At 38.0% G+C, this 21,327-nt stretch overlaps 1 protein-coding gene across 8 annotated transcripts in view; it reads left to right on the top strand.

The window, feature by feature from the left end:
* DTNBP1 (dystrobrevin binding protein 1) overlaps positions 1 to 21,327 on the top strand; it is a 150,000-nt gene that overhangs the window by 44,897 nt on the left and 83,776 nt on the right. For all 8 annotated transcript variants that reach the window (XM_011967928.1, XM_011967931.1, XM_011967930.1 and 5 more), the window contains one exon: positions 8,172 to 8,304. In XM_011967928.1, the coding sequence (XP_011823318.1) occupies positions 8,172 to 8,304 (133 nt within the window). The remainder of the gene's footprint in view (positions 1 to 8,171; positions 8,305 to 21,327) is intronic.

Genomic DNA, 21,327 nt, shown 5'->3' with positions numbered 1-21,327 from the left:
TTGTTTTGAAATTTTAATTTTTTTTAGAGACAGAGTCTAACTCTGTTGTCCAGGCTGTAGCACGGTGGTGTGATCATAGCTCACTGCAGCCTCAAACTATTCCTGGACTCAAGTGATCTTCCTGCCTCAACCTCCCAAAGCTCTGGCATTACAGAATTGAACCACTGTACCCAGCCAGAAGATTCTGTTAATTCTTAGATAACAATTCTTAGATATTAGAGAATGGCAGCCATATACTGAGTTTGTCTTTTTCTTTTGATTTGACCTAGCCTGATATAGTATTATTTTGCTTTCTTCTGTACAGAATTTTAAAGGGCATCTAACAGAGAAATTATCATAGCTCTGTTGGTTTTTCATGAACTAGATTATCGTATGTCCAGGTTCCTTTCTGAGGTTAGACCCTTCGAGAGGCACATTAATTCTCTTAGACATCTTTTAGGCTACTACATAGATCTCATTTGTTCCATAATGGCTTTTGCAAGTTAATGTACCTCTTAAAGTTTCCTTATTCATACCATCGTTACCTTATTACCTTAGTACATAAAAGTGTAACGTAAGCATTTGAAGAGTCTTGTGGTCTTTCAGTACCTGGCCTCTGTGACCTATGGGTTTGCAGCCAAAGGAGATTTCTTTGTTCCATGAGGCTAATTATTTTGTTAGAAAAGAACTCATTAAGTGGGAAATAATTTTACTGTGCTGCTTCATTCTTTATATATTAGTGGTTACACTACAGATAATATGTATGTGAAACAAATGGCACAAAGAAAAATTCCAAACAGAATTGCTTTTCCTCTGGGACGGCCTTCTCACAAAGATTTGTGAAGCTCTTTTTTGCACAGCTGTCAGGCATTCCCAAATGGCTTTTCACAATAAAATTCTACCTATCTCTTCCACTGATCACTAAATGAGACATATGCTGTTGTTATAGTGAGCAAAATGGTGAGACTTGAGCTTCTTGTAAAGGTATATTTGTGTCCATGGAGGCCTGCTAGTATTTTATGTATATGCATCCTAAGTTGGTTACCAAATGTACTCATGTATGCAACTTGTTTTGCAACAGGAAATGAGCAGGCTGTGACAGGAAAATTAAATTTCTGCCGACTTAAATTCAACATAAAATATTCAGAATACACATTATGTATGTACTTGTCATTATTATATGAAGAGCTTTTTTAAGTTTTTAATATAAGAAGGGATGAAAATTTTTTTAATACCAATTCTTTTATATTTTATTACTGATTTCAAGTCTACTAATGTTAAAGTGGGAATTTTTCATCACTTCTGTTTTAAGTCACTGATAATGTGACCTGGTTTAATATACTAAAAGGTATCATCATGTTGTTTAATGTTTTCTAAGTTCCTTGCTTATGTTTATTCTTTTACAAAATTTGGCATAATCTCTTAATATTTAAACTAGATGACCATGAATAGATTTGCCTTCTTGGTTATTTTACATGTTAGAGTAATGGAATCATTCTATCACCAGCAATTATTCTTTATTGAATTCAACAGGCAAGTTATTAGGGGATAGCAAAGAAGCAAAAATACAGTCTGCACCTTTAAGGCCCTTACTGATTCCTGAGAGAGATGAGAGGACACAACTAGTTGGATGATATCAGTCAGAATGTGAGTCCTATGTGAGGCTGAAAGGTCTGGGGAAGCACAGAAGAGGAAGGGAGCCCTGTGGGAGGAGGGCGGGCTGCCACTGGCCTAAGCCTGAAAAGACAGGCCGGGGTTAGGGACAGGCAGAGGCAAGGAGGAGGAGGCACCAACGTGCAGGACTCATCTTGTTTTGCTGTAATGTAGAATATGTGAAGGAAAGAAGTGAAGTAAACACAGTTTATGGCCAGAGAGCAGTAGGTCTCTGAATGATAAGGAGTTTAACTTGAAAGGGTTCGGGAGCCTGTAAAGCTTTTTAAAGGGGAGAACATAAATATGAATTTGGTATTAGCAGTCAAATGACCACTGACTATTTCAAGCATTTTTAGTCTAAATTTGTCATTCAGCACAAGAGCATGATGCTGTCCTATTCAGAAGTATGTACAGTGTGTTTCTCATTAGGAATTCCAGGTTGATAAACCACTCACATGTTTTCATCTGGTCCCCACGTTATTAACAAAAGAGTGACTGGGGCAGCAAGTACAATTTGTACCTAGAACAGAATTTCTGTCCATGAGAAATTAATTGGCCTGCCTAGAGATCAACCTCATTTAAGTTCCTGGCCTCATTAGCTCTGTAGTCAACCAACAGAGCTAGAATCTAAATGGAAATTGCCATCTGTCCAGATAAAGATTAAAAAGGTAAAAAGAACATACACATTTTCCAGCATAGAATAATTGTTGGCTCCATTACATAGTTTCTTTTCAGAAAAATCATTTGAAATTTCATTCCTTTTACCAGTAGGAGATCTTAAGTCTAAGAATATAGTCTGGAAAATAACTTATAGGTGTGTAAGTTTGTAAGGTAAAAATGAAAATGTTGTTGACATTTTGATCTAATAGATCCATAGATCTTGTTTACATCATAATCATTACTGGTCAATGAAATTATTAGTTTTAAATGACTTATTAAATATAAAACTTAGCTAATCTAAAATTTTTCTCTATATTTTTTATATTCAAATATTAATTATTTACTAACTGTCAAGTATTAAGTTTAGGTACTTTGGCTCATTTAATCCTTTTAACAGCTTTGCAAGATATGTGTTGTTAGCTCTCTCTTCACAGACGAGGTATCACATTGCATCTCATCTGGCAGGAGCAGAGCTGGGTTTTTAAGCTTGTGCTTCAAAGCCTAGCTCTTAACCATTCCCCCATATGCTAAGCATACGTGCGTGATACTGAATGCACCAAGTAGCTTAGAGTTAAATGGAGTCTATATTAAATTTAACTATTCTAGTTTTTATCACTAATCAAAGTGAAACAACCTTTTACATAATCCTATTAGCTATGATAGTCTTTTATACATTTTAAGACCCTGTCAGACTAGTTATAATAGAATGAACTGAGTATTGCTTCTTTAGTGCTAGGAGTACTAGTTCCCAAGCTGAATCTCCTAGTCAGTTTTTCATTTAATAAAACAAAAAACAATTGTAGGCTGGGTGTGGTGGCTCACACCTGTAATTCCAGCACTTTGGGAGGCCAGCGCAGGAAGATCACTCAAGCCCAGGAGTTCAAGACCAGCCAGGTCATAGTGAGGCCTCGTCTCTACAAAAAAAAAAATATGTAAATGGCAGTACATCGTTTTGCCTGATTCCCCCATATAAACTCTTTATGTACCATTTGTGACATTCTTAAAAATCTTAAATATAGTTATTGGCTAAAATTTAGATTTTACAAATTGTTTCATTTAAGCGTTCCATAATCACATATAGTAGCTGTTTGATGTGGCCCCTGAAACTAGGTTCAAAACCACTCTGAACTACATTATTATTAGCCGTTTCCAGATTTACCAGTGGTTTACAGTGATATATCAGTATGATAAAAGTCACTACCTAAAATGTCTGAAGAACACTGCTAAACTGCTTGTCATCATATTTTCACTTTTAAATAAAATTTATTCCCCCCACCATATTCATGTTTTTAAGTCTTATACCCTAGCAGAGGGGAGAGGGAATTTTTATAAGCACAAATATTTCGTAGAGTTAAAATTCAGGATATTAGAAAGTGTCAAAAAAAAAAAAAAAAAAAGAAGGAATAAGACCTACTATTTGATGGCACAGTAGGGTGACTATTGCCAATAATAACTTAACTGTATATTTTAAAATAAAAAATGTAATTGGATTATTTGTAACTCAAAGGATAAATACTTGAGAGTAGGATAAAAAGAGAAAATGTCAACACTTCTGGATTATCTAACAGCTGTTTGGATCAAACAAAGATTAAAAATAAAATCTTCATTAATAAAAATTCATACTTTAAGAAAATTTTTTTAACTTAATAATTCTTTTCAGTTCCAAGATCCCATTCAGGAGACCACATTAAATTTAGTCATCTTGTCTTCTTAGGCTCCTCCTGGCTCTGACAGTTTCTCAAACGTTTTTGTTTTTGATGACCATGACAATTTTTTGAGACATGGTAATCAGATATTTTGTAGACTGTCCCTCAGTTGCAAATTGAATACTTTGTAATATTTTGGATATCAGTCCTTTATCAGGTATGTTCTACAAAGATTTTCTCCCAGTTTCTGCCTTGTCTTTTCTTTTAAAAATTTTTAAGTTTTTGTGTATTTTTTGCTTTTATTATTATTTTTAATTGACACACAATTGTGTATATTTATAGGGCACAGTGTGATTTTTGATACATGTACACAGTGTGTAATAAATCAAGGTGGTCAGCACATCCATCTCCTCAAACACCATTTTTTTGTGTTGGGAACATTCAAAATCCCCTCTTTTGCTATTTGAACATATACAGTAAATTGTTATACTGTCCATACAGTGCTATAGAATACTAGAACTTATTCTTCCTATCTAGCTGTTATTTTGTATCTGTTAACTTTGGCTACTGCCCACCTCCCCAGCAGCCTCTAGTAAGCACTATTCTACCCTCTACTTCCCTGGGGTCAACGTATTTAGCTTCCACATATGGATGAAAACATACAGTATTTATCTTTCTGTGCCTGGGTTATTTCACTTAACATACCTTCCTCGAGGCTCATCCGTGTTGCTGCAAATGATAGTACTTAAATCTTTTTTTACAGCTGAATAGTATTCCATTGTTTATATGTAACACATTTTCTTTATCCATTCATCTATTGATGGATGCTTAGGTTGAATTCATGTCTTGGCTATTGTGTATAGAGCTGCAATGAACATGGGAGTGCAGATAACGCTTCCAGATACTGATTTCCTTTCCCTGGGCTGTATTCCCCATAGTAGTGGGACTGCTGGTCATATGGTAGTTCTACTTTTGATTTTTTAAGGAACTTCCATACTGTTTTCCATAATGGCTATACTAATTTAAATTTCCACCAACAGTGTATGAGAACTCCCCTTTCTCTGCATCCTTGCCAGAATTTGTTGTTTTTGGTCTTTTCGGTAATAGCTATTTTTTTTATTATTACTTTTAGGGGGTAAGGGGGTACAAGTGCTTGTTTGTTGTTCGGCTGTATTGCATATTGGAAGAGATTGGGCTTGTAGTGTACCCAATACCCAAATAGTGAACATTGCACCCAATAGGTAGTTTTTCAGTCTTTGTCCCTTCCCACCCTTCCCCCTTTTTGGAGTCCCTAGTGCCTGTTATTTCCATCTGGCAATAGCTATTCTAACTAGGGTGAGATGTTATCTCATTGTGATTTTGATTTGTATTTCCCTTATAATTAGTGATGTTGAAGATTTTTCCATATACCCATTGGCCATTCATGTACCTTCTTTTGAGAGATGTCTATTCTGTTCATTTGCCCGTTTTTTAATAGGATTTTTTTTTATTTTTATTTTTTGCTGTTGAATTGTTTGGGTTCCTTGTATAAGAATTTCTTGGGAATTTTAATTAGTAGGGCCCTTATGAAAAACAGTATGGAGGTTCCTCTGAAACAAAACAAAAGGAAAATAGAACTCCATATGGCCAGCAGTCCTATACTAGGGATATATTCAAAGGAAAGGATATTAATCCCTTGTGGGATGAGTTGTTTGCAGGTATTTTCTCTCGTTTTGCTGGTTGTCTTTTCAGTCTTGATTTTTTTTTTTTTCCAGGCAGAAGCTTTTTAGTTTGATGTAATCTAGTTTGTCTATTTTTGCTTTTGTCACTTGTGTCTTTGAAGCCTTCTCCATAAAATCTTTATCCAAACCAATGTTCTGAAATGTTTCCCGTATGTTTTCTTCTAGTAGTTTCATGGTTTCAGCTCTTACATTTAAGTCTTTAATCCATTATGAGGTGATTTTTTTCTAGGGTGAAAGTTAGGGGTCTAGTTTCATTCTTCTGCATATGGATATTCACTTAACCCAGCATCGTTTATTGATGAGACCATGTATTTCCCAATGAATGTTCTTTGTGCCTTTGTCAAAAACTGATTGGCTATAAATATGTGGATTTATTTTTGGGTTTTCTGGGTTCTCTGTTCTAGCATGTCTGTTTTTATGCTAGCATCATGCTGTTTTGGTTACTATAGCTTTTTGTAGTATATTTTGAAGTCAGACAATCTGATGCTTCCAGCTTTGTTATTTTTGCTCAGGATTACTCTGGCTATTCAGGGTCTTGTGTGATTCCATATGAGTTTTAGAATTTTTTTTTTTCTATTTCTGTGAGGAATGTCATTGGTGTTTTGATAGGGATTGCATTTAATCTGTAGATCACTTTTGGCAGTATGATCATTTTCACAATATTCTTCTAATGCTTGAACATGGGGATGTCTTTTCATTTTTGTGTCTTCTTCAACTTCTTTCATAAGTGTTTTATAGTTTGTCATGTAGAGATCTTTCATCCCCTTGGTCTCAAACTCTTAGGCTCAAGGGAGCCTCCTGCCTCAGCCTCCCAAAGTGCTGAGATTACAGGTATGAGCCACCGCACCTGGCTCTTTTCTTCCCTTGGTTAAATTTATTCTTAAGTATTGTAGTTTTTTGTAACTATTGTAAATGGGACCGCTTTCTTGATTTCTTGCCCCCTGCAATTTCATCGTTGGTGTATAGAAATGCTACTGATTTTTGTATGTTGATTTTGTAGCCTGCAACTTTACTGAATTTATTTATCAAGTTCTAAAAGTTTTTTTGTTGGCACTTTTAGAGTTTTCTCTACATAAGATCATGTCATCTGCAAACGGGCATTTCAACTTCCTCCTTTCCTATTTGGATATCTTTATTTCTTTCTTGTGCCTAATTGCTCTCTCTAGGACTTCCAAAAACAGGCAAACATTTGCATCACGGTAAACCTGTAAGTGTCAGTTGAAATTTGAGGAGTTTGTCTCAAACCTAAATGCTATGAAAGCTGGTTTAGAAAGTCATATGAAAAGCTAGTACGTAAATGAAGGAATTATATTGTAGCCGTTTAAATGAACCCAAGACTGGAAGGCCGCAGAGCCAACTTGTTCCTCCCTTCCCCACTGGATCACTGTTACTTCCCGGCTTGGGAATCGTTTCTTGCTGAGCTTTCCCTCATCTGTGTTAGATGCCACTCCTTTGAGTTCCTACGGCACCTCACTCTGTCATGCTCTGTTGCTATTGAAATATGTCTCCCCTCTCCTGTAAGCTCCTTGAGCTCCAGGACTGTCTTTTTCATCTTTGTATCCCAGTGGCTGTCATATATCAGTGAATAATAGATAACTAGTTTTGAGGCTCTGAGGTCTCAAATGTTTGACCTCAAAAGCTTTTCTTTCATATGAGAAAACAACTAATCCTTGCCCCTACAATCTCAGTTTATTTAGCATCCTGTCAACTGGAAATCAGTGTAATGTGAGAGGGATTCAGTTTGGATTCCCGACTGCCCTTCACTGGCCGTGTGGCCCTTCACTAGCTTGCTTGGGCAAGGCACTGTATTTGTTTTTCTAGGCTTTAGTCTTGAATCTTTTCGGTGAAAGGTTTGAGTGAGTGATCTTCATGTTCCAATAAAGCTGCAAGGCTCTGTGGCCTAGCAGCAGAGTGGAGTGGTGAAAGACTAGTCACCTGACGGGCGGAGCGAAGTCACTTCCTCACCCAACCACTGAGTAGCCTGGTAACCCATGCTTACCAGGTATTTGTGCATGTCTACTGTGCCTTGAAGATTTGTGTATGTGATGTGCTGGAGGCAAAACAAATGCTAACGTAATTTAGAAACACAGATATTAAGTTAGTTAAGTATAGGTATAATTAGGTTAGGTTAGGTTAGGTATAATATATGTTAATTATATTTTGTCATATTCTTATTATGTGAAAATTGGTTATTCGCATGTGGTATATGGGATCATTAGGATATAGCATTACATTAATCAAGATAATGTTTCTCCATGTCTTTGTCTTCGTGGTTAATAAGTATTTAGGAAAGTTATTTCTTGATAATGCTTGAAATGTAGTCAAAAAAGATATTTTGAATTATGTTTTAATGTTGGCCAGTATGTTTTCTTTTGCGTCAAGAAAGTTTAATAAAAAGTACTTAAAAATGCAAAACAATCTCAACAATGTAAACTTTTACCTTTTTGATACTTTTTGTATTCATCATGATCAAGGATTCTGACTTTCGAGGTTTATTTTTATATACTTCCAGCTCATTTAGAGGCGAGTTTTGAGGAGGTAGAGAACAACCTGCTGCATCTGGAAGACTTATGTGGGCAGTGTGAATTAGAAAGATGCAAACATATGCAGTCCCAGCAACTGGAGAATTACAAGAAAAATAAGAGGTGAGTTTGAAAACTTTGCCACCGTATTCATTTTCAGTCTCGAAGTTTTCCATATTACTTTACATGCTACTCTTTAGAAGTCTCGTCTGATAAAAGACAAAAGTTTCAACATAAAACTGATAAATAAGCTTTCCAAAACTTTTTTAAAAAACCGCTATATGTTGCCATCTTTTGGAGATGAGTTATAAAAAGCTCGGGAGAGGGTAAAACTTGAATCCCAAATATAAAGATGAAGGAGCGGAGCACAAGGCAAAGTTTTCCAGCAAAATAGGAGCCCTGAGCTAGTTTTCTTCAAGTGGCAAATGACTGGGTTGCTCTTTTCTTTTCTTGCTCTTCTCCTCCATTACTAGAACAGAAGGAAGGAACCTGAGCTCAGGCCGTGGAAAGGGGCTGGAGGGCTTCGAATCTCAGCTCAGTTGCACACTACCTATGGGACCTTAGGCAAATTATGTTATCTCTCTTAGCCTCAATGTCACTGGTTTATGATGGGGATAATGATGTACCCCTATCATAGAGTTATGAGGATTAAATGAATTAATTGTTACCTAATTCAGTTAGTGCTTTGTAAATATTAGTTATAATAATGGCTGTTATCACTAGGCTAACCTGAACTGGAGATGGAAAAGGAGTCTAAGGGTAATAGCCTGCTACACTAGCTCTGGCATCCCAAGTCCTACAGTGGCATCTCAGAGATGGAAGGTACAGGGTCGGTATTTCTGAAGTCTGTGGGGAGTCAGTCTCAGAGGGCATGAAACAGACTGTTGTCTGTACTGGGCACCTCCAGAACAGAAGCTGGAGGTGGGCTTTGCTAGTTGGGAGGAAGCAGAAGTCATGGGATTGGGTCTGGCTGTGGCCCAAGAGCAGATTTGGTGGGAGAGGGAGATGGATAGGTTGGACAGAGTACACTCTTGGTGTTAGGAGTGCTGGTAAGGGGGTTGTTCTGGGTCTAGAATGTGACAATAACAGGAGTGGGTTGCTATCATGGACAGGAGGAGCTGGTCACTAATATACCACTCCCCCCACCCCCAAGGAAGCTAATACATAGGTGAGGTGGATTGCTGTATTGATGTTAAAGTCTTCTAGAATGAGGCCAAGGGATGAGACAGAAATGAATAGAAATGAGTATTTTAGAACACAAGTTCTCAATCAGGGTCATATATACTTAGAGATGGGCACTAAATATTAATGAGCCATAAAAATCTCCTGGGGAGAGTATTTAAAATGGAGTTTCCTGGGCTCCGTCCTTGGAGAGTCCATTCTAAAGTTAATTCCAGTGGAGAAAGTTGAAATGACACCTTATTCCATAAGCCTCTAGAATGGTTTAAATTTAGAATGGTTTTAAACACACCTTCTAGGTGGTTCTGATATGGGTGGCCTGTGGACCATACTTTGAGAGACTGCCGGGCAGAGATGGGAGATGGGTTGTGTGCAGGCTGTAAGTGGAAGAGCTTCAGAAGAGTTCCGGGGAGGCCATGGAACAGATTATTTGCAAAAGGTTGTACGTATGTGAATTTTCCAGAGGTGCTTTCTATACATTTCATTTGTCCCACAAAGATTGTAGGAGGGCATATGGCAGCATAAACAATGGAGTTGTTGGCCAGGCACAGTGGCTCACGCCTGTAACCCCAGCACTTTGGGAGACTGAGGCGTACGGATCACGAGGTCAGGAGATCAAGACCATCCTGACTGACACAGTGAAATCCCATCTCTACTGAAGTTACAAAAAATTAGCCGGATGTGGTGGCGGGCGCCTGTAGTCCCAGCTACTCGGGAGGCTGAGGCAGGAGCATGGCGTGAACCCGGTGGGCAGAGCTTGCAGTGAGCCACGATTGCATCACTGCACTCCAGCCTGGGCGACAGAGCAAGACTCCATCTCAAAAAAAAAAAAAGAATGGAGTTCTTGTCAGAGAAGGGAGTTTTTTTGTTTTTTTTTTTTTTTTTTTGTGGTAGAGTTTCACTGTTGTTGCCCAGGCTGGAGTGCAAGGCGTGATCTCGGCTCACTGCAACCTCTGCTTCCTGGGTTCAAGCATTTCTTCTGTCTTCCGAGTAGCTGAGATTACAGATGCACACCACCATGCCCAGCTAATTTTTGTATTTTTAGTAGACATGGGGTTTCACCACGTTGGCCAGGCTGGTTTCAAACCTCTGACCTCTGGTGATCCATTAGCCTCAGCCTCCCAAAGTGCTGGGATTACAGGCGTGAGCCACCGCGCCCGGCCTGGAGAAGGGACTTTTGAATGAGTGGGTGCACCTTGTGACCCAGGGCATTTCCAGTCTGATATGTGGGCGTGGGAAAAGAGGAACTTTGCTTAAGAGGAAGGTAGCAGAGGTAGAAATGCTCAGGCTAGTCTTCATTGTTAAATGAAAAGTTAGAGAGACATTCTGTTGTAAAGAAGTTAGGCATGGAAATATGTTTGTAATACAACAAGAGTTTCAAGGAATATGGTAGGAAGGCTTAGAATTTTGAGAGGAAATTTTTGCAGGAGGTTGGACAGGTTGGGTACAGGTCATGTGACCCTAGAAGGTGATTTTCTCGTCTGTGAAATGGGGATAATAACAATACAGTACGTTATAAGGTTTTAGGGAATCAGTAAAGTGCTTGGAATAGTGCTTGGCACCAGCTAAGTGCTCTGTCAGTGGCTGCAAGTTCTGACTAACTTGTATTATTAACTCGTGTAGCTATAAAGAGATGGGTATTCTATATATTTAAATAGCCCGTTGCTTTTTAGCTACATAATACAAGAATTATATGACTATTGTAATTTTTCTATCAAGATGTGTTGAAATTTAATTGTTGGAAACCTAGTAATACCTTAAGATATTGCGGATTCTGTTCCAGTCCACTGCATTCTGCAGTAAAGCTAGTTACATGATTTTTTTGCTTTCCTAGTGCATATAAAAGTTATGTTTATACTATACTGTATGTAGTCTATTAAATGTGCACTAGCATTGTGTCTTAAAAAACAATGTACATACCTTAATTAAAAATACCTTATTGCTAATGATCATCAGCCTTCAGTGAGTTGTAGTCTTTTTGATGGTGGAGGGTCTTGCCTCTATGGTAATGGCTGCTGACTTATCAGGTGGTGGTTGCTGAAGGTTAAGATGGCTGTAGCAATATCTTAGTTAAAATAGCTTAACAGTGAAGTTTGCTACATAGATGGACTCTTCCAGGAAAGATTTCTCTGTAGCATGTGTTGCTGTTTGACAGCATTTCAGCCATAGTAGAATTACTTCCAACATTGGAATCAATCCTCTCAAACATTACTGCTGCTTTATCAACTAGTTTATGTAACATTCTATGTCCTTTCTTGTCATTTCAACAATGTTCACAGCATCTTCACCAGGAGTAGATTTCTTCTCAAGAAACCACTTCCTTTGCTCATCCATAGGAAGTAACTCCTCATCTGTTTAAGTTGGATCACGAGATTGCAGTAATTCAAGCATATCTTCAGGCTTTGCTTCTAATTCTAGTTCTCTTGCTATTGCTACCACATCTGTAGTTACTTCCTTCACAGAAATCTTGAACCTCTCAAAGTCATCCATGAGGGTTGGAATCCACTTCTTCAAAATTATTGCTAATGTTTGATATTTTGACCTCCTACCATTAATTATGAATGTTCTTAATGCCATCTGGAATGGTTAACCCTTTCCAGAGGTTTTCAGTTGACCTAGATCCATTGAAGGAATCATTATCTACAGCTGCTATAGCCTTACAAAATGTATTTCTTAAATAATAAGACTTGAAAGTTGAAATGACTCCTTATTCCACAGGCTGCAGAATCAATGTTGTGTTCATAACAATGAAACAACATTGATCTATTTGTTCATCTCCGTGAGGGCTCTTGGGTGACCAGGTGCATTGTCAATGAGCAATATTATTTGGAAAGGATTTTTTTTTTTTTCTGAGCAGTAGGTCTGAACAGTAGGCTTAAAATATTCAGTAAACTATGCCACAAACAGATGTGCTTTCATCCAGGCTTTGTTATTGCATTTATACAGCATAGGCAGAGAAGATTTAGCGTAATTCTATGAATTTTCAGGATGCCTCCCAAGATTTTCAGAGTAGTAAATGAGACACTGGCTTCAGCTTAAAGTCACCATTAGTCCTTAACAAGAGAATGAGACTGTCCTTTGAAGTTTTGAAGCCAGGCATGGACTTCCCCTCTCTAGCTATGAAAGTCTAGCTATGAAGAAGATGGCATCTTTTTCCAATAAAAGTCTGTTTTGTCTCTTGACAATCTGCTGTTTAGCGTAGCCACCTTCATCAGTTATCGTAGCTAGGTCTTCTGGATAAGCTGCTGCAGCTTTTACATCAGCACTTCCGGCTTCACCCTGCACTTTGTTGTTATGGAGATGACTTCTTACTTTAAATTTCATGAACCAACCTTTGCTAGCATCAAACTTTTCTTCTCCAGCTTTCTCACCTCTTTTAGCTTTCATAGAACTGAAGAGAGTTGGAACCTTGCTCTGGATTAGGTTTTAACTTAAGGAAGGGAATGTTGTGGCTGGTTTAATCTTCTGTCCAGACCACTCAGACTTTCTCCATATATGGTGGGTTTGTTTTCTTACCGTTCGTGTGTTCACTGGAGTAGCATTTTTAATTTCCTTTAAGAACCTTTCCTTGGCATTCACAACCTAGCTAACCATTTTGTGCAAAAGGCCTAGCTTTTGGCCTGGCTTGACTGTCGACATGCCTTCCTCAGTAAGCTGGATTATTTCTAGCTTTTGATTTCAAGTGAGAGATGTGAGACTCTTTCTTTCACTTGATTAATTAGAGGCCTTTGTAGGGTTATTATTAATAATTGGCCTAATTTCAATATGTTTTGTCTCAGGGAATAGAGAGGTCCAAGGAGAGGGAGAGAAATTGGAGAATGGCTTGTCAGGGGAGCAGTCAGAACACATACAACATTTATGGGGCTTGGGGCACCCCAAAACAATGACAGCATTAATATCAAAGATCACGGATCACCATAATACATAAAACAATGAAAAAGTTTGGAATAGTGTGAGGATTCCCAAAATGTGACACAGAGACATAAAGTGAGCACATGCTGTTAGAAGAATGGCACTGGTTTGCGTAACACAGCGTTGCCACAAACCTTCAATTTATTTAGAAAATGCAGTATCTGATAAGTTCAATAAAATGAGGTATGCCCACCCTTCAATACATAAAATTGAATTTCCGGTTTTAACAAGTTAAGATGATTAGACAGAAAAGCAGGCAATAAGATTTGGAGCTATGAAATTTTATTTGCTTTTTTTCACCCTCACCCAGTGACTTAGATATATTTTAATCAGTGCATTATAATTTATGTGTTATAAAATGATGCCTGGGCATGGTGACTGATGCTTGTAATCCCAGCACTTTGGGAGGCTGAGGTGGGAGGATTGCTTGAGCCCAGGAGTCCAAGACCAGCCTGCACAACGTAGACCCCATCTCTAAAAAAAAAAAAAAATTAAAAATTAACTGGGCATGGTGGTACATGCCTGTAGTCCCAGTACTCTGGAGGATTGCTTGAGCCCAGGAGGTCTAGTCTGCAGTGAGCCATGATCATGCTGCTGCAGTCCAGCCTGGGTGACAGAGCAAGACCCTATTTCAAAATAAATAAATTAAATAAAAATAAATTTAAAAATAAAGTAACAAAAATTTAGGGTTGGGAAAAAAAGCATCACTTTAAAAACCAAAATCTACTGAGTCTTAGTGTGTTTTATATAATTGAAATGGCAGCATATTTGTCTTTTTGGAGGTAGAATTATGTAGTACAAATAGCATTCTTCTTAGAGTTAAAAGACCCAGGACCTGGCTTCGTTGGTAACGAACTCTGTGCTCTTGGACAGGCCATTCAGTTTCCTTTACACCTTATTCTGTTGTAAAGCTTTGCTTAGTCTGGAACTTTCTTGACTAGCGTTTTAAAAACTTCTTTAAAAATTGCATCTTTTAAATAAACTTAAATGTGATAAACAGATTTGTTGATAATGCCTGTTGCTCTGAAATATGTAAGAAAAAGTAGTGTGCCAATTGAGAACTACCAGCTTATAATCAGTAGCTTGAAATCTATAAATAATGGTAAATATTTCATACTCTGATAGGCCAAATTTTCTAAAATTATAAAATTATTTTCTATTTCTCAAGGATACCATGAGAGGGATTAATGTAGAATGTCATAATAGTTTTTAAACCTAAGAGTTTCAGTGAAAAGTTTCAAGGGTGAGAAATTTAAAGTAGTACTTTAACTTTTCAAGATTTAATTTTTAAAAAATTATGTAGACATTTCTTAATACTTATAGCATCTTCATAAAATAGATGTTTATTAATAAATGCTAATTTTGCATCTAATTGTCTCATAAGACATTAGACTTGTGTTTTAAAGGCATATTTTTATCCTGATATCATTACTGATTCAATTCAAAGTTATTAAGAGAAATACAATTTGTTTGGATTATTGTGAAAAGTCCTTGAAGATCTCAGCTTGAATTTCTTCTCTGCCACTTGTTACCTGTTTGAGCTTTTGCAAATGACCTATCCTCAGCTTTCTTATCTGTAAAATAGAGATAATGATAATTTCTGGCAAGGTTATTGAATATGAGACAGTTTTCTTCTTAAAGGGCCAAATAAGAACCAGTTTATTTAGCTCTCAGAATCACATGTAACTTAGTTCTAGTTAACTTGCTTCTCTAAACACAAATAGTGGAAGTACTGAATATGAAACATTGCTTAAATCTATTTATAAACTATAATCTTCCTGAAACTCTTAGCCTATTTCATTCAGCATACAAAAGGATGAATTATCTATTTAAAAGAAACCCTTTAGAAGTAATTTATTTAGTCTGATTATTTATATGGCTGATTAATAATTGGTCATAGTGTAAATAAATTTTTGGTTAAAAAACAGAGTTGAGCAATTTCATTTGGCAAATATAGATTAACTAAAATATATTTTAAATAAATCATGCAGAACATTTGCTATTTAGAGATATTTCATTTACATTTTAAACTACTTCTTTGTTACTCTTACTCATTCCTGGGGTATCAGAACTGGAAATGTGATGAAGGCTAGTGTAATTACACCAGAATAGTTTGACTGATGCAGAACTTCCATTTAACACAATGGATTGAACAGTCATCTTTACTGAAAATCCACTAAAATGATAATAAAGAGCTTTTAAAGTTACAGTTCAAAAGAATAAGAAGAATGGAAAAGAAATAACACTAGATGAGAAATGACATTAACTTTTATGAGATGGAAAGTAGATAAATAAGTGGTAACTGATAAGCAAAGCCAAGAAGGCTGACACCAAGCTAGGATGTGAGTGCCTGGAGAGGGGAACTCAGACAAGAAATATGTGCTGGTGTGTATCGCAGAATTCTAGAAGGGCTCAGGAATTGAAGGCACCACTTGAAAGATAAGGTGTGTTGAAAGCAGATACGTGAAGTAAGATCCCTTGATCCTCCACTTAGCCAGGTGATCACCCCATCCCTAGCTCATCAGGCCACGTGGAATTGCACCTGAGGGGCTCCAGACTTGACTCTAACACATTCGAGGACAGGTAGAGGTACAACTGTATTGAAAACAGAGGAACTAAGTGAAAGCCTACATGGTAAACAATAAGACTGTTTAGGCCCCTTTCCCCAGTAGGTCCCAGAACTCTGGCAGCCAAACTCACATCCCCTATGCAGAATAATGGAGGGTTCATCTGCAAAACTGCACCTGACCAGTCCACAAGAAAAGGCCTGCAGATAGGGATATTTAGGTTGTATGTATGTGGTGAAACAGCTAGGTCTGCTCTTAACCACCCTCTCATGCTGAGCTCATGCTCTGTATAACTTCGAATCAACTTTTGGTCCCTCACTCAAATACGAATGGACAGCTGAGAAATCATATTCAATCAAGAAAGCTTCCAAAATGAAAACAACTGAAATACGTAGACTGTAAGCTAGTAATCAATATTTTTTAAAACCTGCAGAAGAATGAGAGACTGAGGAGCAGAAGAAAACTTAAAAACAAGGCTGGGCGTGGTGGCTCACGCCTGTACTCCCAGCACTTTGGGAGGCCAAGGTGGGGGTGGATCACGAGGTCAGGAGATCGAGACCAGTCTGGCTAACATGGTGAAACCCTGTCTCTACTAAAAATACAAAAAAACTAGCTGGGCGTGGCAGGGTGTGCCTGTAATCCCAGCTACTTGGGAGGCTGAGACAGGAGAATGGCGTGAACCCGGGAGGCAGAGCTTGCAGTGAGCCGAGATCACGCCACTGCACTCCAGCCTGGGCAACAGAGTGAGACTCTGTCTCAAAAAAAAAAAAAAGAAAAGAAAAATTGAAAAATTATAATTAGTAGCTTCAGATATATGGGACCATCTTGTAAGAACCCATTTTGTCTTTATGAGACAAGAAAAGATGCTATAGAAAAGGAACAAGAAAGAGCTTTTAGAAATAAGCTAGCAAAAGTAGGAAGCTTCAAGTGAAGCATGGGAAGATAATGTTAAACCTCTAAAAGAACACAAAGTCTGAGGAAAAACTAAGAATGTGAAGATCATTCCTAAGTCCCATATTTGAGTTCTAGGAGTTTCAGAAATCAAGGAGTGAGAAGGAGGAGAGACATTTATTAAGGAAATAACAAGGAAATTGTCCAGAATTGAAGGATACGAGTGTTTGAGTTTAAAAGAGCCCATGAAGTGTCTGACAAAATGAGTGGAGAAAGATCTGTTGTCAAATACATATTTTTGTAAATTTCACTACACTAGGAATAAAGATCATAAAAATCTTCAGAAAGGTTTTATATTAAGGATCAGGAATCAAAGGGAACATCAGCTTTTCAACAACAATGCTGAAAGTAGAAAATGGTTACTAAGAATATTTACTGGGCAAAATTTTCATCAAGCATGAGGAAATAAAGTCATTTCCAGACAGGCAAGGGCTCCAGTGTGGTTGATGTGAACACTTTGTCAGGAAGCTCCTGGAGGATATGCTCCACACACAAGGGAATAACCCAAGAGGAAGAAGAGCCTGCACCGAGCAGAGGTGAGTCACTCCAGGCGGATTCATTCTGTTCAGAGGAGACACAAAGGGAATTTCCAGGGAGGTGGTGAGAAGCTTCAGCAAGCCTAGCGAGCAATTCATATTGGGACAGGAAAGCCTTCTGGAGAATTCTAAGTAGTATTTCCAAGGGGGAAAAAACGAAGCTAATGCATTGTCTGATAGGCATGGCAATATTGAGAGGAGCTTTATGACTCCTTTCTTTATTTATAACCTTAATTATTAAACCCTGGTGGAGGGTTTAATGAGGAATTACAGATAAGTTTGTTTGTTTTAAAACCAAGCAAACAACAACGAGGTAGATATTAATGCTGAGGGGAAACAGAGTTTTAAAAGAAGAGAAAGAACACACTACATGACTCAGTCACAAACAGTATTTATGTGATATTGGAATAATTAAAAGCAGAATTGTGGTAAAACTTGCTGGGGAGATGGGGGAGAAGAAGCATATTTGTGTTGAGGGGAAGCAGAGGTCTAAAATAGCTAATTCTCATCTTCTCCAGCAGGAAATCAAGAGTAATATTTAAAATAGAAAAAATAAATATTAATATTTGCAGATTATTTAGAAATAACAGAGGTAAATACCAGGAAAAATAACGGAAAGAATTGAATGTGGCTGCTTGTGAAAAACAGGGCAGAAAGGTGGAGAGAGCTGAGGTAGGGACTACTTGTCTTCACTATAAATACATCTCCTGGGTGCTGTTTGACTTCAGGAATGGATATGTACTATCAACATATAAAAATTGAATTAAGCATTTTTTAATAGCGATAACATTCCCTGAATTCTTCTGCGTGGAATACTAGACTGAAAAGGTTACCATTGATAAAACGTTTTGTGATCAGATAAGCTCCAAACACTTTGCATTTGCCCATGGAGCTTTGCAGTGTGCACTGGCATGCTAAAGGTTCTGAAAATTCTGGTGGTAAAGAAATGTTTTGCTGGGTGCTGTGGTTCACGCCTGTAATCCCAGGACTTTGGGAGGCCGAGGGGCGGGCGGATCACGTGAGTTAAAGAGTTCGAGACCAGCCTGGCCAACATGGTGAAACCCTGTCTCTACTAAAACTATAAAAATTAGCTGGGCATGGTGGCACGCACCTGTAATCCTAGCTACTTGGGAGGCTGAGGCAGGAAAATCACTTGAACTCAGGAGGCGGAGGTTGCAGTGAGCCAAGATCGTGCCACTGCCCTCCAGTCTGGGCAACAGAGTGAGACTCCGTCTCAAAAAAACAAAGAAATGTTTTGGTCAGGCACAGTGGCTCATGCCTATAATCCCAGCTGAAACAGGCAGATCACCTGAAGTCAGGAGTTCGAGACCAGCCGGGCCAACATGGTGAAAACCTGTCTCCACTAAAAATAGAAAAATTAGCTGGATATGGTGGTAGGTGCCTGTAATTCCAGATACTCAAGAGGCTGAGGCAGGAGAATTGCTTGAACCCAGGATGGGGAGGTCGCAGTGAGCTGAGATCACACCACTGTACTCCAGCCTGGGTTACAGAGTGAGACTCCGTCTCAAAAAAAAGAAATTTTTTGACTCAGCATTTCATAACTTACTTGCTCACAGAATCAATTTGCATGTAACACATATTAAAATTCTGTGACTTAGTATTCTACATAACACCATTTGAGGAATTTTCAAATACTGCTAGTGAAAAACTTTTAATTTTCTGGTTCATAAGAGATGAGTCGCTTAAAAATAAACGTTCTTCCTTTTTAACAAGATGCCATGCATACTACACTAATGACTTTTCTTACTCTGAAGAAAACGATAATATGTGATAGAAAAAGTTGGGTATGTGATATGCCTATGTGCATGCATTTTTTAACAATGTTTGCACACCCTGTAGCTTTCCCAAAAATCTGGGCCAGAACACTGGATGAAGGTGGGGAGAGTGGGAGAATGAAGGATAATTTTTCACACTCCTCCAATGCTAATAGTCTCTGCAATAGGTTCCTATGGCTTTTCTCATTCAGCTCCCACCAGAGCCTATAGTGTGGGCAGGGCAGCAATTTTTGGAGTTGAGAAGAAGATTGAGTTGCATTAAGTCATCAGACTATTTAGGGGCCAGCATCAGAACCAGAGTCTTCAGTCCAAGGCTCCCACAACACCACCACACCAACCCAAATGTGTCTTCTTTTTTGACGTTAAGTTGGAACAAACTTATTGAGTCCCAGATGTTTATACCAGTGCATCTGTAGTTTCAAATGGATATATGATATTTTGTCATTCATTTGATGGACATTCCCAGCAGAGAGAATAGATTCCTGCCCCTACAAAAACAGGAGTATGACCCATTCCTAAATGTGACAGTGGCTTCCTAGTCAGGTGGTTCTCCCAGTGGGTAGGGAAATATACAGCCTAGGGATGGTTCTGATAACTCTTACCTACCCTTGAGAAACATTTGCATAGATGGTTTAATCCACTTCATTTGTGAAGTAAAGAAGGACATCTCTCTTCAGCTGATTATCTGAGAAAAGTGCCATCTAAGACACTTGTGTGGTTGTAGGGGGAAGATACCCGTAAATTGCTTTTCTAAATATTTTTCTGCATGTAAAATGATATTACTGTTACCAGTGCCTTTATAGACAGGAATGGACAATGCCTTGATAAACAGCAAAACATTGTATAGTGGCTAGAATATGGCTATAGGTGAAGACAGGTACTCACACCAGTAGCTAAGTTGTCAGATAGTTCAGAAGATGAGTGCACAGCCTTATGAGTCTAATTCATGGACCCTGGCAGAAGCTTTTGTAACCAATAGGAAATATATTTTTCGTAAAGAAAGAAGAGCTGATATTTAGTATATGAGTCAAAATAAAGAACTTAAAAATATTTACGTGGAATTGTCTAACTAACAATTAGAAATGTGGGCTTGAGATTTGAGAGTCAGCTTACATTCTTCAGGGTGTGGAGGAAGACAGATGATAAACGTGTAAAGAAAAAAGAAGGATAATTTCAGACAATGATATAAACCTTGAAGGAAATAAAATGGAGTGATGGTATAGTGGTAAGGCAGGGGGGGACTGCTTCAGCTAGGGTGAGCAGGGCAGGCCCTTCTGAGAAGATATGTGAGAAGAGGCTTGAATATGAAGGCAGCCATATGAAGATCTAGGACTGTCCAGCTCCAAACAGAAGGAACAGTGGGAACAAAGACCCCGAGTCATGAACAGTAGGTAGGTTTAGAGACAGAGCTAAATGAAAGTATAGAATCTCAACCTTCTAGATTTTTAATCTTTCCAGTGCCACCATAATCCTTAGAGTGCTTATTGAAATTCTCTCACAATAATTAGTTATACTTGAAACCATACATAAGTGTGTAATTTAATTAAAATATTTCTTATTTCCAAATTTCTAGATCCCTTATGCATTCCCCTTCAGTACTTATGCATTCCCCTTCAGTACACAGCATACCATCAGAATTTCTCCAAAAATAGCAACATCTTGAAGAACAGTGATTTTAGCAATTCTTGTTAATTATAAGTGACTCATAATTTTAACATAGTCTTCTGTTGGATTCAAAACCTGCTTAGGGGCATACTGACTCCAGAAACATTTTTCACTGATTTATCCAGACTTTGAAATTTGGTTGTCTCCTAGAACCCACCTCCTGGAAGTTGTGGTCGCTGCTGCTTCTGATGACATTTAATGCTTATGCATATTTTAAGGGTCCTGATTCTTTTTGCTTTATGTTTATGTATCTATTGTAGTTAATGCCAAGGGACTCTGTCCTCCTTTTTGTTTGTGTTTTTTTCTTTTGTTTTTTGGTAACATTTGGACTATGGACTATATTTAGAAAATCTTTAGAATAAAGCATACCAGATTTATTTAAGAGATTATGGCATATCTGTAGTGGTATTTGACCAGTCTATGTTCCAGAGAATAACCTGCCAAACTCCTGAGCTTCAGGAAATGACTGTTCAAGCTCACCTGCCAAGAGACTGGCGAGTTGGGGAGAAGGGGAGATGTGGCAGGAGTGTGACCCTCAGG

Source organism: Mandrillus leucophaeus, unplaced genomic scaffold (assembly GCF_000951045.1).
Source record: "Mandrillus leucophaeus isolate KB7577 unplaced genomic scaffold, Mleu.le_1.0 Scaffold82, whole genome shotgun sequence".
NCBI lineage: Eukaryota > Metazoa > Chordata > Mammalia > Primates > Cercopithecidae > Mandrillus > Mandrillus leucophaeus.
Note: the sequence above shows the minus strand (reverse complement) of the source record. Positions and strands in the feature narration are given on the sequence as shown.